Source organism: Arvicanthis niloticus, chromosome 1 (assembly GCF_011762505.2).
Source record: "Arvicanthis niloticus isolate mArvNil1 chromosome 1, mArvNil1.pat.X, whole genome shotgun sequence".
Classification (NCBI taxonomy): Eukaryota; Metazoa; Chordata; class Mammalia; order Rodentia; family Muridae; genus Arvicanthis; species Arvicanthis niloticus.
Window position 1 is genome coordinate 150,083,936 of NC_047658.1, and position 17,992 is coordinate 150,101,927.

The 17,992-nt window shown below is 46.9% G+C and overlaps 1 protein-coding gene across 7 annotated transcripts; it reads right to left on the bottom strand.

Moving 5' to 3' along the window:
- Window positions 1-485: 485 nt before the first annotated feature.
- Window positions 486-11,604, bottom strand: Slc25a28 (solute carrier family 25 member 28). Of its 7 annotated transcripts, none has more exons than XM_076921835.1 (5): window positions 11,176-11,315; window positions 8,160-8,265; window positions 3,506-3,734; window positions 2,374-2,448; window positions 486-1,322 (listed from the first exon to the last, which is right to left on the bottom strand). In XM_076921835.1, the coding sequence occupies exons 2-5, from the start codon at window positions 8,262-8,264 to the stop codon at window positions 805-807; spliced, it is 927 nt and encodes a 308-aa protein (XP_076777950.1). In that variant the 5' UTR covers window position 8,265; window positions 11,176-11,315; the 3' UTR covers window positions 486-804. The 7 variants fall into 7 exon arrangements, with proteins under 7 accessions (XP_076777950.1, XP_076777940.1, XP_076777923.1 ...); XM_076921825.1 differs by having other exon boundaries at window positions 8,160-8,296; window positions 11,176-11,307; XM_076921808.1 differs by lacking the exon at window positions 8,160-8,265 and having other exon boundaries at window positions 11,176-11,604.
- Between the last annotated feature and the right edge of the window lie 6,388 nt (window positions 11,605-17,992).

Consider the following 17,992-nt stretch of genomic DNA (forward strand, 5'->3'; position numbering starts at 1 on the left):
AGGGGGCCCTGGGCTCTCTCCAGTATCTCAAAATAAACATCAAACAGATTAGAAAGTCAAACCAAGTCTTGTCACACACTCTTCTTCAGGATGTGCAGCTTCAGTGAACAATTAAACTCAGTAACTGCATTAGAAGACACAGTGCCACAGGTAAACATTCAGTGCTCAGGCAGAACCCAGAACCAGATCATCAGCCCCAGGCCCCGCTGCTGAGTAAAGGAAAAGGCGCCAGCCAATGGGAGGAGCGCACCTGCTGAGGGCACAGCAGGGAAAGGCCAGGTCCCAGCAGCAGGGAGACCCTTGAAGCAGACTACTTGGACAAGGGAGACAGGGCCTAAACCTCCTAAGTCATTTCAAGTCAGCAGAAACCAAACTAGACACACTCAAACCCTCCCTTGATTAAGCTTCAAGTCAGGTCAGGTACAGCACTGCATGCCCCCCCCCCCCCCCCCCCCCGACAGGACAAACCCAACACAACACTGAACGACTTTTTTCTTTTTAATGAGGAACCAGGGGGACGCGCTGCTTATCCTCTGCAACAGTCTAGAGCAGGTCGCCAGGCCCAGGATGGAGACGGTGTCAGAGGTACTGCAGTGGGCTTTGCTGAACTTGCAGAAAGGCCAGGAGGAAAGACAACGGTGGCAATAGACGTTGGCAAGAACTAGTGTTAGCCAACTACAGTTGGAGCAAGCTCTCTCTCTCCTTCCAACCCCTCTTGAGACTGGAGTGTGCCAGCAGCCAGAGACTGTGCCTGAAGGGCAGGATGTAGCCATGCGGTCGGACCCTGGTCCACTCAGCATCTCTTCACTTGCCTGCCCTCCATTCCTCTTGCCGCTTCGTGATTAGGTATTTGAAAAATTCATACACAGACCATGCGATGGCTGTGGAGGGGATCTGGTAAATTACTCTGGCCTGCACCCCTCGGAAGTAAGCAGTCACCCCGCCTACTTGATAGACCGTCCTGAAGGCACTAGCCATGCCTGTGATGTGTCCAGTAATATTTGAGTTCAAAGCCAGGGATTCCTGGGTGTTGAGCAGTGTTTTGCAAACGTCCAGTGGGGTTGTGGCAGCGGCAGCTACTGCTCCTGCACAGGCTCCACAGAGCACATGGGAGCTAGGGTTGTACCGTCTCTGGGGGTTAACATGCTCCTGCAGAAGCTCATAGGTCATGAAGTGAATGGCTTGGAAGGGAACATTCATGGTCAGCTGGGTCGTGTAGCTGCGGTAAAAGGCCCCGGCCCCTTCATTTTGCCACACTGCCCGAACACAGTCTGTCACCCGGTGGTACGGTGAGTTGTACATCTGCATCCTCTGCTTGACGACTGAGTGCCACCAGAAGGAAGAAGGGCAAAACGAAGACAGCCACCAGCCAGTGACATCCCAATTCAGGGTTCCAAGTCAGCAGATCAGCCAATGGGACGGGGAGAAAACAAAGGATGATGAGTTTCCTTAGAGTCTGTATTTCTCTTATTGTAGGGAGGACGGGGCGGGAAAGGGTTAATAAGAAAAATTTTTAAATGAGCCCATTCCTAGTAGGATTTCTTTAAAACCAAACAGCTAACACCCGGCATATCTACAGTTTAGTAACCTCAGAGGGTCTCTGTGAAATGAAGACCTCTTATTATTATCTTAACCTTTCTCAACCACAGATGGCTCAGTGGCAGAGCATGCCGCAGTGAACGGTCCTACAATTCTGTCCCTGAGAAGGGAGGCAAAAGAAAATGCTACCATGAAAAACTACAATTCTTACTCGAAAAGTGCTGCCTTCAGTTTCTGAACATTTCTTATTCCATTAGACACATAACATGGCTTGAGTTCTATGTACCTCCAGCCAACTTTAGCTGTTTACAGAGTCCTGCCACACCTAAGCTGAAGGAAGATGGCCCCTCACAGTTGGCTGGTCACCTCAGTTCACCAAATGTCTCTGGAGAATTTCCCTCCACCTAAAAACCTACTACCCTAGTAGCAAGAAAGGGTTAAACTATACAATTTAGTCTTTCACTTTTATCTACACTCCAGTAAGTGCAATACTTTATATTTTAAAATGTTAAAACCTACATTCTTTGAAGAAACACAAAATAATTTGCATAAACCAGAGATCAAATATACTACAAAGCGGACTTCTAGGAAAGCCCAGGACTAAGCTAACAGAGCCATCACTTTTTCCAAGAAAGCCTTGAAGATGAATTAAATCCCAGAGACTATGCTGCCTCAGCAACAGAGGGGATTCCTCTCAAGTACTGAACAAATGGAGGGAGCGCCATCTAGTGGTATAAATAAGAGGCTCTGCCACAAAAATTGTGCTCTGGTTTCCTTTGCAAGGCAGAACAGAACCAGGCTGCCCACCCAGAAGGATGACTAAAGAATCTTTACCTTCTGCTGGATTCATGGCTGCATCATGAAGTAATGTTGCCACACATCCAGCTGCACCTGCAAAGGAGAGAAAAACTGCCACATGTAAGGCCGAGAGGGGGAGTACTTCACTGAGGCTCCAGGTGAAAGTGGGTGGCGGTCACAGGGGAGGGAAGGAATGTTAAGAGTCAGTCCAGGAAGTGGTCTCAGAACCCACTGATCCTGACTCCTTCTCCCAGAAAGGAAGATATACCCCTAACTTAAAACTGTCATCACTGCACACTCCATATCCGACAGGATGGCCCCAAAGGAGCAAAGATGACAGCCCAATGTCCTCAGCAGGGGACTCTAAGAATAAGTGCAGCTATGTCCTGGCAGGAGGCAGGTGCACTTCTGGCAAAGCATGCAGCACAATGGCCACCAGTGCAGGGAGAATGGGGGCAGGGAGCCAGCACCTCAATCTAATCTGCTTCTCTGACTGCCTGCAAGCTGCCCAGCCTGTCTCTAAATCCCATCACACTATCATGGCCCACCCAGACCTACCCTGTTGGCCCTAAAACTCTATCCCCCACTCTCTCCAACCAACATGGCTCTTCATCTTCTGCCTCGTATTGCTATGTCTTCATTTCCACCCAACCCCTAAAACATCTGGATTCTCCAAACAGTCCCTTGACTCCACCCCCATTCACTTGTCAAGGCTTTGTCATGCCCCCAATGACACCAAGTGCCTCAGGTCAAGTGGGATCCTGAAAAGGTGAGGGGAAGAGCTGAGGCTTCCTTGAGAGTGGCGGGGTCACCTCCACTCCCGTCCTGAGAGGCAGGATACCACCCAACTACCAAAGCACACATAGTGGGGGTAGTTAAGTGTGTCTCCACATTACCAGGCATTAGAAGCGGATGCCAGGGAGATGAGAGAAAAGTCAAGCTGGTAAGGGAGGAAGGACACTGTGACCTTTGTTGAGGTGCCCCAAAGGACGAGTGGGGTTGAAGCAGCCCGCTGTCCGAGCACGTCAGGTTTGGAAGTCCCTCCCCTATAATCTGGCCTACCCCAGCCCAAAGCTGCAGCTCCAAACCATGCGAGGCTGGGAAACACTGACAGCAGCAAAGCCCAGAGAGTTGGGGGAGTGGGGACCAGCACAGGAAGGCTCAATACCATTGGCAATATGGCTATTGCCCCCTGGGTGGATTACATCACTCAATGTCTTTTTTAACTTTTCGTAGCAGGCAAAATAGAGGGCGTGGGCAGGCCCTGCGCCTGTTGCTGTGACATTCAGCCCCCGCATGGGCCTCCACAGGCCCTCTGTCCTCATGATTCTCCAGAGAGCCTCCAATACATTTCGATAGCGGGCCGCTGGGTCAGGCTGCAGACTCTGCATCCGGGTCTGAAATTAGAGCAGAAAAAGCAAAGTCAGTGACTGTAACTTCTCAACCACCTCATCCCTCCGGCCCCGGGCACTGGTTCAGCCTGTGGGAGTGACACCGGGCATCCAGCTTTTACAACTTCCCGAATCTATGAGTCATCCTTCCAAGACTTGGACCTTCTTTCCTCTAGTCATCCACAGCCAAAGAGCAAAACACCATCACATCCCTTGAGAACACTGCCTCTTGGCAACACACGGCAACTTCAAAATGACCCACTGCCCCAACAATACATACCAAGTTTGAGAATCACAAAGCTGCTTTACACCTTAATACACTAGCCTAAGTTTAGAGGTCTGGGCTGGAGAGATGGGACAGCCACTAAGAGCATGTGCTACTCTTTTTTTTTTTTTTTTAAAGATTTATTTATGCCAGGCAGTGGTGGCGCACGCCTTTAATCCCAGCACTTGGGAGGCAGAGGCAGGCAGATTTCTGAGTTCGAGGCCAGCCTGGTCTACAGAGTGAGTTCCAGGACAGCCAGGGCTACACAGAGAAACCCTGGCTGGAAAAAAACAAAAACAAAAACAAACAAACAATTTATTATGTATACAGTGTTCTGCCTGCACGTGTGTCTGCAGGCCAGAAGAGGGCACCAGATCTCACTGTAGATGGTTGTGAGCCACCATGTGGTTGCTAGGAATTGAACTCAGGACCTCTAGAAGAGCAGTTAGTGCTCTTAACGGCTGAGCCATCTCTCCAGCCTGTATGTACTACTCTTACAGAGGGCCTGAGTTCAATTCCCATGTTGGGTGGCTCACAACCACCTGTAACTCCAGCTCTAAGGGATCCACCACTCTTTTCTGGACTCTGTGGTTATTTGCACACATACATTCATTCATTCATACATTCATACATACGTACATACATACCTACCCACACTCAGGCACATACACATAATGAAAATACAACCCAACCTTTAATTCAAATACATATTGTCTACAGCACACTCGGTACTTTATTCTAAAGCTCAGCCCTGGCCCTGCTTCCGGACCACACAGACTACCGAGAAGGTGGTCTACCTTTTGATATCTTTTCAGACTATGTGTCTTTGGAAGCTGAGTCTGCATGTTAGAGTCTTACTAGAAATTAATTCCCAATAGATGCTGCTCCTGGGAAAGAAGTCTGGTCCCAGACCGTGAAGATGGGGACCAAACTAATCCTTAGAACTAAGGACCATTCAGATTTCTCATCTAAACTGACTGGATCCTCAAAACAGCCTTGGCAAATAAAACCAGCCTCTGTGAAACGCCATCTTTGAGGAGTCAGTGTCTGAGGTGAGAGCGTATAGTAGACACTTGTAGACTAGCCAGAGTAAGATGGGTGGTGCTGAATCCCAGCACTCAGGATGAAGAGGCGGGCGAGCTCATGAGTTTGAAGCCACTCTGGCCTACAGAGTGTGAGTTCCAAGACAACCAGAGCTACAAAGCGAAACCCTGTCTTGAAAAGTCTTGAAAAAAAAAAAAAAAAGAAGGGAAGGGGAGGGGAGGGGAGGGGAGGGGAGGGGAGGGGAGGGAATAATATCCACAAAGTTTTACTGAAATTTAGGCATCCAAGCCAGCGAGACGTCTCAGTGAATAAAGTCACTGGCCCCAAGCCTGTCAACCTGAATTTGATCCTTAAAACCCAGGAAGCATAAGAAAGCTGGTTTTCACAAGTGGTCCTCTGACTTCCACAGGTGTGCTACAGAAGCTCTAAAGCTCGCTTGCTCACTCACGCTCTTACTCTCATTCTCTCTGTGAATGTTTAAAAAAGAAAAGAGGGCTGGAGAGATGGCTCAGTCCTTACAAATGTACACTGCTCTTTCAGAGGACCTAAATTCAGTTCCCAGTACTCATGCTGGGTGGTTCACAACTGTAACCCCAGCTCCAGGGGAGCCAATGCCTTCAGGACTCCATATTAGACACACTTTCCCCCTCCACAAACACATATTATATACAGCTCTAAAAATAAACATAAATCTTAAAAAGAAATTGGAAATCCATCTCACCAGACCTTCTTTGAAGCATGTCATTCCACAAAAATCTTTGGTCTCCTGACACACTTCAAAGCTAAGGTAGAGTGGAGCCTACAAACAACATACTGGTACCCAGGGACCTCTAGGACCTGTCTGCTGCGTAAATGAATGACCTACTGTCAGATATGTCCTCACCGTTCAGAAAATAAAAACTTCAGCCACTAGTGAGCCAACAGGAGCAACTGATGGCCAGCGGCAGTTTCAACTCCAGCTTCATTCTAATCACTATTCAGATTCAAAAGCCTGAATCTGCCTGACTCAAACTAGCCAACTGGGATCCAAGAATCAGGCCTTTTCTCAAAAGCATAGAAGAGAAACTAACCAGATTAACAGGTCCTGGTTAGCCGCAAGCAATCCACATTCCTCTGGAGTTATTGTCTCCTGCCTGCTACTGACATAACACTGCATGCTTAAATTGTTCATTAGTGGACTTTCAATCAGAACTATCACATATCACCTATCACAATGAACGTTCAGTTTCCTGTTCTCAAAACTATCCAAAGGGTGTGATTAAATCTGGGCCTGGTGGCTTAACAACCCACACTTCCAGAAGTCTGGTTGCAACCGGTCTTCTACAAGAGAAATCAAAAACTGCAGTGCCTTGCTACAGTCAAGGGCGTGTGGCAACCAGTGATGAAAGACTCTGGCCTCAGAGAACTCTCCATCCCCAAGTGGAAGTTACTCCAGACATTTTACAAACACATTCTAGTCTAATTCAATGACAGTGCAGCCCTATGCAGACCAAACAGGACCCAGGCATAAAATAGTCCAAAGACAAGAATGAATATGGATGCCCATATTTTTGAGCCAAGAAATACATTTTTTGCAGAATCATGAAATCTCTAAGAACATATAAGAAGCTATAGTATGAAACAAACAAAAATAAACACCACTACCAAGCACTGAAGAGAAGCTAAGTAAGCTGCCAGCAGTGGCGCACGCCTTTGATCCCAGCAGTCAGAAGCAGAGGCAGGTGAATCTCTGAGTTCGAGGCCAGCCTGGTCTACACTCAGAGTTCCAGGACAGCCAGGGCTACAAAGAGAAACCCTGTCTCAAAAAACAAACAAACAAGCAGACAAAAAGTGGAGGGGTTTGTTGCTTTGGTGCTGTCTGACAGGAGGCCTGGTCTGAATGCTGGTTTCGCTGGGCATGCTCAGTCTTGACTTCATCACCCAACTTCTCTCACTGTGAATCTCATCATGCAGGGCTGGAAGTTGGCCCAGCAGTTAACAGCATTGTGCCTGCGGAGGGAATGGGCCTGATTCCCAGCACCAACACAGCAACTCCCAACCATCCCTAACCCCAGTTCCAGGGAATCCAATGCCCTTCTCATCTCCATGGGCACCAAGTACTCACACGGTGCTCAGACATATGTGCAGGCAACACACACACACACAGATAAAATAAAATAATCTAAAAGGTGCTCAGAGAGAAAGAAAATTGCCATGCTATATGGATAAAAAGAAACAAGGCATGTAAAAATTATAATTTATAAAGTCCTCTAAATGTAAGATCATTAAAACATGATTCTAAAATATATTTGTTCATGTCCATATACATCACTTCACATGGGCAACTAATCAGTCCTTAGCCAGTAATAAGCCAGGCTTAACTCTAAAGCCAGCACATGTGAGTGTTTACTGTGAGGTTTTTCTGGCCTGCAGTAATTTGCACTGCACATTCAGATGTAGCTCTGAAGGTTATACATGCACAGGTGAGCTCCACTGTGATTCTTGAGCTTGCTTGGTTCTTGAAAACCGCATTTGGGAAGCCATAAGGAAGGTTGATGAGTCACAGGCTCAACTGAAATCACGGCTCTGCCACTCAAGACTCTGTGACCTTTGACAAGTTACTTAACTGCTCTCCAAGCCTTTCTTCCTCTATGAAATAAGAACTTCACACAGTGCTAGAAAGTAACACCGACTGGCATTTACTGATACTTAGTTATCATCATGAGGTGTGAGAAAACACCAGTCAGCAGTGATGTATTTCCTAACCTTTCACTGGTGGATGTATAGAGATAACCTTTACATCCGGCATTCAAGAAAGACTTCTCTGTGCTCTTTTCCTCTCTTCTTCACTACTGCAGAGCCCAAAATGGTCCCCTGCATAAGGGAGGCAGCCAGAAGGCTCTGAGGCCTACAAAAGGAAATTGCAATTTATCTGGATTCCCAAACCTCCCTATTATGATCATGGAAATAGCTGGCTTGATAACTGTGGCCTAGCAAGGCTATGCTAACTTCCCATGGTCTTTCCCAAGGATATTTTAAGTCAACTTGACCCTGATAAGTGGCTAGGGATACATAGGCCAGCATGCCAAGAGACAACGTCAGCATTCCGTGGCAAACACTGTGGTGTCCCTTTTGGCTCCAACCTGTTTCCAGTCCAGTCTTAGAGTCTGGTTGGGCTGCTTCTCCTCTCCACCATCCATGGGGAAAGCAGTAGATCTGCCAGGGGACAAATGAGCTGGGAAGCCCATTCTAAGAGAAGGGATTTGAGTTACATTCATGCCTGCACAAAAACATTAGATGTTAGAACACTAATTCATACCAGACTATCTTCTTATCATTTTAATTCCCAGCATTAACAGCAAGGAGAGATGATTCTTCTGAGATAAACGTTTGCATTTTTGAAGACTCTTAGGCATTTGTCCTTCAAATCAAACAACAAATTTTTTTAGAGTAGGGTTTAGAGGCTAGACTGCAGAACTGTACAGGTCCCAAAGCATATATAGGTGATTAGGAACTATTATTCCAAATAGTTAACCTTTGAAGGCTAGACACAACTTACCCCAGTAATCCTCTGGTTACACAACACACCTGGAAACTGCCTCCTCTTGTGTTCTCTCAACCTACAGACTTGGAAGTAAGTCAGGGGTTTTATGTGCCAGCCCTTCCTTATGTTTAGAGAGCAGGCACTATGGCCCATTCTGGTATGCCATATTAGATTCTGAGTGGTCTCTATTGCTGCATAATCTTTTCATTGATTCTTTTCGCCCTCACTAAGGATATTCTAGAGGCTCTTCTTCTCCTCCTCCTCCTCCTCCTCCTTCTGCCACCTCCTCCTCCTCATCTTTCTCCACCTACTCCCCTGTTTTTGAGATGGAGTTTCTCTGGGTAGTCCTGGATATCCTGGAACTAACTGTGTAGACCAGGCTAGCCCCAAACACAGAGATCTGCCTACCTCTGTCTTCTAAATTAAATGCATGAGCCACCAACACCTGGCTCTAAAGGCATATCTAACAAGGGAATTCATAAAACTGTTTAAAGCCAAAACAGCATTATAAAGTAAGGAGAAGCCTCTTACTATTTTGTAACAATACAAGTATCAAACTGATAGGTAGTAGTAACATTTTTTTTCTTTCCTTTCTATATGGCAGTTTACCTGTTTGTTTGGATTATGTGCAAATCTGTGAATGTGTGTGGAGGCATCTTCCTCAATCACTTTCCACCTTGTTTTATTTATTGAAACAGGGTCTGACTACACAGACCAGTCTGGCCTGGAACTCGTGGATTTGGCTATCCTGGCTGGCTAGTGAGTTCCAAGAATCCACCTGATCGCTCCTACTTCCCCAACACTGGGATCACAGACAAGGACCACCATGCCTGGATTTTCATGTGACCAATAACAGACGATTTATGACGGAGATGCCTTCCCAACCCCAGTAGTAACATTTTTAATCTGGAGATGATCACAGTGCATCCCATTAAACAATTCTACTGCTTTCTCTATCTGTCTTCCATAGGATACTTATCCTGAACACAGCAGTCCACATCCTCTGCTGTATTTGGATCTGAGAGAGGTTACTCTGAAGTAAACTCTCTCAACTTTTGGCTATGTAGCATTCATTAACTCAAGACATCCAACCTACAGTCTATCAAATAAATGTCTGAATCACTGTTATTTCTATGTGCTCATTTTACAGTTCATTAGTGGTTTCTCTCATATAGGCTTTATTATTTCTTTTAAGGTAAGCACAGCAAGTTATCTGGGAAATGCTGCTACCCAAGGAACACCTCCAGCCTTAACTCCAGTTCACGGACTAACTCTCTCCATTGACAAGGACATTTAAAATGCTCACGTTCACCTCAGGCAGGTTAAGCTGCCGGGAGTTAGCCTGGAATGTGCTGAAAACACTGGCCAACTCAATGCCATTCACACAGCTCAGGAACACTGTCTCCATTTCCTCTCCACAACGCAAACCCATTCACAAAGCTCAGAAGCACTTTCCCTAGTTCCTTATCCACTTTACTAACAAGAATGCAAAACAGTATGAAACCAGGGGCAAGCAGAAGAAACTGATTTTTTTGCATGGCTTAAGTGGATGCTGTCCTGTGAAAACATCCATCAAAGAGCTGTCAGGAGAGTGCCTACACAAGTGGTATAAAGAAAGCAACATTCTCAACAGCTACTTCAAGAACCCCGCGAAGTTACTTCCCCTTCAGTTTAGACTTTACATAAAGTATAAGAACAGCAAGGAAAAATAATGTTTCCATTTCCCCCCAGGCTTCTTCCCAGGGACCTGACCTGTCTACAAATCTTCCTGCTTGCTTGTGGATGCAATTGGCTTTATGTCCAACCCTACGCATACCTGATAATCAAATTATTTTTCCACATCTGCTTTCTAATATCATCACACTTCCCTCCAGTTGTTTCCCTTTTCGTCAAATCCAGGGGCCCAAAGAAAGAGGCTATCAGTTTCACCTCTGCTGTGTAGGGGCTGATGCGCTCCCTGATCGTACAATCTTAATCCCAGCTCAATTTCTACGTTCAAGAAATAGATGGGCTACCAATCTTGCCTCACAGAGAAACCGAAACCATTTTTTCTTAACATGCCTTTTCCCATATCCATTCCACTCTCACTTCTGACCGCACAATGATTTTCAACCTCTCACGGGTTAAGATTTAATACGTACTTTTATCTAGCTGAGAGATACCAGATTCCGGTTCCTGCCCTGTCACTTTTAAGGGAAGACGCTGCAAGGAGCTTGTAAAAGCACCGACCCGAAGCACATCTCAAGCCAAGTTATCAGAGTTCACCGTCTGATTTCATGCCGGCTGACTTGTTATCGACTTACCTGTGCTTCGGGATCCCCCCTCCCATCCCATTCCTGCTTAGTCCCAGTCGGGATCAAGTCTTTGGCTGACAAGATTTTTTGCTTCGTCTCGACTCAGATCTCACTGACCGTTAGAGGTAAGTCCTGGTTCCTGACTGAGGTCATCTCCCAGCCAGGACTTTGCTTGCATGAAGTATTGGCTCAAACCGTGCGTAGAGGTAGGAGCCAGGAAGGAACCCATCAGCTCTGGGTCTCAGTCGGGATTCTGGCTCTAAACAAGGCTCAGGGTCGGGTCAGCCACAGGTCGGGTTCGCAGCCTGGTCCAGGTCTCACCTTGACGCAGTCGATCGGGTACATCACGCAATGTTCCAGGATCCCTGCCACGGCGCCCGCCACCATGTGCGTGGTGACAGTGGCTCCAGCCGGCAGCGCTTCGTATTCCGGGCCGGACTCTGGATCCAGCCGCACAGGGGGCTGATAGGCCCCCGCCTCCCCGCCGCCGGCCCCCCGGCCCACGCCCCGCTGCAGCCACCCGTCCAGCAGCGCGGACTCCCCGGGGCTCCGCCCAGGCCCAGCAGCTGGTCCTCCCGCCACGCCGCCTGCACTCCGCCCCTCCAACTCCATCCACTTCGGCCAGCCGCGGCGCCCACTCGCGCCGCCGCTGCCGCCACTACTGCCGCCGCCCCCCGGCCCCGTTGCGTCCGCCTCAGGCGCGGCCCAGAGAGCCCGGGGCCTCCGGCTCCCGCTTGGCCCCGAGGACACGCCCCCCAGCCAGCCATTGGTGTAGACCCTAACGTGTCCCCGCCCCCTTTTTACGGAGTAAAAATTTATCTGTGCTATTCGCCAGATAGCTTGTCATTAGTCCAGTAGGTCCCACCCCTTCCCCTTTGATCTTGGAAGCGTCTTGTTTATTGGCCCTTGATTGGCGGACTTGGCCTAACGGCCCGCCCCTGGCGTTTCGGGGGCGGGAGAAACGTAAAGCTGAACTTTGATAGGCTCAACCGCTCTGGCTACTTTGGCGGTGGCCATTGGCCCGGACCACTTCGTTCTTCCATTGGATGTGGAGAGAAGCTCCTGGAGGACTAGGACCGGCTCCGGACTGCAGCCCGGCGCTGCGGGGCGGCGTGCGGCCCGGGCTGCTGGGGAGAGGGGGCGGTGCCAGACCTTCAAGGTCAAACCGCTGTCGGTTGCCGTTAGGACTCGTGCTCTGGCGTGCACCGAGTGTCTGGTAGCACAGTGCGACGTTCCCGCGGGATCTCAGGCGGGGGCGGAGTCGGCCTGGACCCTGCGTCCCCTGGCACGGCCTAACCCGCCGCTAGGGAAGGTCGGCGGTGAGCCTCCGGTGGCGCTGGGGTGCTGTGCCCTCAGAGCAGATCCGCTCGCCTTGGGCCTCCCACCCAAAGCCGCCTAGTGAACCCTCCAGTGGGTGGACGGATGAGCTCTCATTGGGTGGGCTCTGCGTTGGGAAAGGAGAGGACGAAATGGGATGCTTCAGAGGCGACGACAGGTGTCAGGGTCTTGGAGCAGCATCCCAGTCGCAGCGGAGCAACTGCTGATGCCTCGAAGTGGAGCTCGTCCCGACTCAGAAACTTGAGCATCTTATCCCGAGCTCGCTCACTGATAAACTCCAACGGCTTTGATGATTGTCCGCTCTCTCTCCGAGACCGTTGAGCTCCTTCTTAAGAACCGCTCCCTGGTTGTAAAACGATGCCAGTGACGTCAGGGCCACCACCTTGAGCGCAAGCAGGCACAGAAGCGATGCTAGAGCCTCAGCCTCTACTGAGGGGCGAGGGCCCCTTTCCGCTGGTTCTGCTGGCTTTCTCAGGCTCCCTTCTCAGCGGCATGTTTGCACACGCTTCCCCAGTTTCTAGCTCTGCTTTTACAACCTATTTTAATGAGATGATGACGCAATTGCAAACTTTTCCATCTTTTCATAGCGTTTCCTTAGAACGGTAGGGGGCTTTTCCATTTCCTCTCTGAAGCTTAGCCCTTCAGCGGGTCTCTCCCAGCCAATCTTTGGCAGTGGTTACAAACGTTTGTGTCGTGATCTCTTGGAAAATAAAGCTCTTAAGTTCCCAAACCCATCCCCAGTCACACATAAAATTGCATCTCATTTCGGGTTTCAGCGTGGAGGAGATTCCATTAATCTCAGGTTAACAACTTTTCCCCAACATCATATACAGTGTTCTGTTACTCTGCACTTTTCTCTTGAGAGATGAATAGATCTCACAAAAAAAACCCCTTGGTCCTGTTAAAATACCAGGTTGGGTTTTTTTTTTTTCCTGTCAAATTGTTCCAATAATGATGAGTGCCTACTATGTCCCGTCTCTTCTTATATTTACTTATTTTGTGGTCATAAAATGATCATCCAAATTCAATGACTCCTCATGGTGAGAGATAACACTTGTCCTACATTGACCCACACCTTAAAACTTTCTCCCCCAGGAAAGACTCCAGATACCAGCTTTTAGATTTCTAAGTCTCTTTCACTTTGCTAGCACTGAAGTGGAGCATTCCTGGAGATTTGATGTTTTTTACCAGTCTATAATACATTGCAGAATTTTGCCATTCCAAACCTGTATTCCTCCCAGGGACCTTCTTTCTGTTTTGCCTTGCCTACCTGCTTGTTTTTGTGGCATTGGAGAGCTAGGGAATGTCTAGCCACTAACTGCAGTGTGGCAGGGTGGTTCTGTCTACCTAGAAATGGCCAAGAAAGGCCTTTCTGAGGAGATGGCACAAAGAGTGGCAAGCAAGGGTCATCGATGAGAGATTGGGAGAAGAACATTCTATAAGGAGAAACAGGTACAACACCATAACCACCCTCGGGTGAGAACAAGTTTCAGAAAAGCGAGGCTTGTTTATTACCCAATTAGGGTTCATGAATTTGTTACAACAGCTGGCTTTTATATGGACACATGCACTTCCCCAGAATGCATTTCTTCAAAAGGTTCCTTCTTGAGGGTCCAAAATGTAACATTATCCTCCTGTGCTCCCAAGCTGGCATTGTACCCTGCATAAAATATGGGTGTAGAATAAAATGAGACTGATTTCTGAAGCCAAACATGATAAGTCTGATTTCTTTACTGTTGCAGAGATGACTATGAGAAACTCGTGAGCTCATGGGGTAATCAACAAAAGGAGAAGGGACTTTTTGAGTCTGGAAGCTGTAGGGGAAGACTTCTGAAGGATATATGGAAAAGATTTTCAAGAGAATCTGTCTCCTGTTCTCTGTGTGGAATCTTTCCTAAAACTTCATGGAGGAGCTGGAGAGATGGCTTAGTGGCTAAGAACACGTTGCAGCTGAGTGGTGGTGTGGCTCACCTTTAGTCACAACACTCCAGAGGCAGAGACAGGTGGATCTCAGAGTTCAAGGCCAGCAAAGTCTACAGAGTGAGACCCAGGACTGCCAGGGTTACTTCAGAAACCCTGTCTCAAAAAACTAAAAACCAAACAAACACAAAACCACTTGTTGCAGAGGACTGAGTTTACTCACTAGCACCCACACAGTGGCTCTCACTTTCCATAACCCCAGTTCCAGGGGATCCAACATCCTTTTCTGAGCCCTGCACCAAAGTGTGCAGATGGTACACATGCACACACTTCAAATGAGTAAGTCTAAAGAAAAATGAAAACACTTTTCCTGGAAAAGCCATTGAAGCAAGGCCGTTCTTTCTTTTTCTTCCTTCCTTCCTTCCTTCCTTCCTTCCTTCCTTTTTTCTTTCTCTTTCTTTCTTTCTTTCTTTCTTTCTTTCTTTCTTTCTTTCTTTCTTTTTTCTCAATCAGTCCTTCTACCTTTATGAAAGAAAGAAAGACTTCATCCATTCTTTACCTTGCTGATTCACTCCTAAGGGCTAAAATAACCTCCCAGTTGTCAAAGGATCCTGATGTTGGCAAGTTTTCCCTCCTTTATGCACAATTGGAGACTTCGTGTCTTTCCTGATTTAAGTATATTTCCATTAAGAGCAAAATTTGTTCTTTGGCCCTATTAGATATTTCTTTCCTACCCCCTTTCTCGTGTGTGTGTGTGTGTGTGTGTGTGTGTGTGTAGCAGTGGATTTTTAATTTATGTCACCTAGTCCAACCCCTGCCTAATTTCAAAGGATATGTTACTCTATTCCCTGAGATCAAAAAGTGCAATATGAAACACGGTGGTGATGTCTGATCTCCTTCAGGTAGGAGCCATGTCTTACTTACTCTGGGATTAGGATGTTCATGATTTATACTTTTTATTTTTAGTGACAAGAGTTAAGAATGTGCTGCAAAAGCAGTGCCCTGTGCTATAAATGAAGAAATATTTTAAAAAGCTGAATGATTTTTGGGGCGAATGGTCCTACTTAGGTCTAGTTTTATATTTTGTGTTATTTCTATGACTTCTGAAAGTAACAACCATTATTAAGGGTGTGGAGAAGTTAGAACTCTCACCCATTGAAGATTAGAATGTGTAGGCCACTGTTGCCCAGTTTGGTGAATCATCAACCCTTTAAACTGGGATTGGTGAGGTGGCTCCGAGAGTGAAGGAGGCTGCTCAAGCCTGACAGCCTGAATTTGACCCTGGAACCCGTGTTGATAGAAAGAGAACTGAATCCTAAAGCTGTCCCCCGACCTCCACACTCATTAAATTGAACTGCTGTGTGACTTAGAAATTTCACTCCTAGATCCAGTTCCAGAAGAGTAGGAGGTAAGTGCATAGTCATTAATAGTGGACGCCCCCACAGCAGGCATTGCACACAGACATCCATCCTAGAACAGATCAATTCCATGTTGATACAATATATAAAAACAGTGGCTACAGTAGCTATGCAAGGAGAACATGCTGATACCTGCTGTATTGTGAGCAAGCCTGGAAAACCTTCTGTTTCACGAAAGAAGGCAGACACAAAAGCACATGGAATTTCACTTATGTGAAATATTCAGAGTAGGCAGCTATATCTCAGACTCAAATGGAGGAAAACTTCTTGTTGTGTTCCAGTTTATTCCACAGTTATGAACACAGCCTACTTCCTCTCTCGATCAAGTCTGTAACAAACTGACAAAACTGAGCTCGGCAGGATGAGGAAGGAAGGAAGAGAAGGGAGAAACAGCTTTATCTAACTCACTCCATCCTAGTTTTGTCTTGAGTCCCCCTCAGGAAAGGAGAGCAAGGAAGACGGCTCAGAGTGGCAAGCTTCTCTTACTAGATCTCAGCTTCAGTTTCTTCTCCTGCAACATGGTGATGATTAGAATGATAGCAGGAACTTGCTGTGTGTCAAAACTTTTCCTGGGGAGATGCAACACACTCGTCTACTCATCCATCCTAGATAGGGAGCCCTCGACAGAGCAAAGTACAGATACCACCAAAGTCCAACTGGATGAACCAAGTTTTACTGGGGTTACTTACAGGAATATGGATGAGAGGTTATCTACAGGAGCAGAAATGACTCAAAGACAGTTGCATCACCAAGGCCCATCCCAGCATCCGTGACAGCTGGGAACCTGGAACTCACTGCACCGCCTGCAGGCAGCTCAACAGGTTGGAAGGTGTTCTTTCCAGATGCCTCATTTGGTCTAAGCCTCTTCCATGTAGCTAGGCTAGTTTCTGCATCTTCCAGGCAGCTGTTGGTCTCGGAGTTCTCTTTGCAGCTTTTCTCTTCTGAGAGACTTCTTTGCAGCTCAGCTTCACTTTGTCTGAGAGGGACTCTCAGGTTTTCTTGTTTACTCTGGCAGGGAGGGGCCTAATGAATCTGGTCAATTTTAGAGACTTCCTGGAGTTATTTTGAGTTGTTTTACTTTCCTGCAGGATGAAATGTTTCAATCCTCAGAGGAAACTGTTACTGATTCAGAGTTAAATTAGAAAAAAAGTTACATGCTTAGTACACTAAGGTAGAATTCAACAAATGTTGGTTGGCTTTAATACTATGGCTAGCCAGGTGTGGTGGTTCAAACCTTTAATCCCAGCACTCAGGAGGTAGGGATCTCTGAGTTTGAGACTGGCGGTCTACAGAGCAAGTTCCAGGACAGCCAAGGCAACACAGAGAAAAAACCCTGTCTTAAAAAAACAAAAATACTATCACTAGTATTATTACTTATGTTTCTTTTATACATGTTTGACAACCATTGCAGAAATCCATAACATCATATTATCCACTCCCAAGCAACAAGCAAAACAACAAATTAACACTTCCTTTGTTGTCCCGTTTTGTTTTGTTTTAAATGTCAATTTGACACAACCAAGAGTCACTTAGGAAGAAGGTATCTCAAATGAGAAACCACACAGATCAGAGTGGCCTATTGGGAATTGTTTTGGTTTTTGATTGATGTGGGAAGGTCCTGGGCAGCACCATTCCTAGGCTTAGGCAGAGTATTTGGGCCTCAAACCCATAGATTTCCTGAGCTATTTGCATGTGATTTTCCAGGCTATTCTCCAGGTTGTATTTTCATATATTTTCACATTCATTCATTCATCATTCATTCATTCATATCCCCCCTTCTTCCCTCCATCTCCTCTTCCTCTCTTCCCCAGCTGGGAGGCAGAGGCAGGCGGATCTCTGAGTTCGAGGCCAGCCTGGTCTACCGAGTGAGTTCCAGGACAGCCAAGGCTATACAGAGAAACCCTGTCTTAAAAACAAAAACAAAAACAAAAACAAACAAACAAGAAAGAAAGAAAGAAAGAAAGAAAGAAAGAAAGAAAGAAAGATTAATTAGCTCAACTCAAGAGTTACCTGTTAGACTTCAGTTATACAGATGCTCAGGCCTGTCCTAAGGAGCTGAGAAAGATGAGAAAGAAAGAAAGGCAGGGTCAGGCAGGGGCTGAGAACAGCAATCTGGTGAAAGTAGATATTTATACATTACACAACACTGATAACACCTATTATGAAGGGCTTACAATGTACACCCAATGTATACACTTATTTTAAGCCCATGTGGCTGTATATTAGTTATCTGCTGTTTAGTGACAAATTACCAGCAAGCTTAGTGGCTTAAAACAATAAACATTTATTATCTCTGTGAGTGAGGGATCTGATGCGGTTGGCAGGGACTACAGACACCTGAAGACTCGCCAGGACAGAGAATATAATTCTCCAATTGCTGACTCAGTTGCCTGGCAAGCTGATGCTAGTTATTAGTAGGTGGCCTGAGTTCCTTTCCACATTGCCCTCTCCAGAGGGCTGTT

Coding starts and splice junctions, on each gene's coding strand:
- Slc25a28 (XM_076921808.1), bottom strand. CDS start 11,466: ATGGAGTTGGAGGGGCGGAGTGCAGGCGGCGTGGCGGGAGGACCAGCT. Junction 3,735..11,175: donor ACCCGATCGACTGCGTCAAG/GTGAGACCTGGA, acceptor CTCTAATTTCAG/ACCCGGATGCAGAGTCTGCA. Junction 1,323..2,373: donor AGCCATGAATCCAGCAGAAG/GTAAAGATTCTT, acceptor GGTGGCACTCAG/TCGTCAAGCAGAGGATGCAG.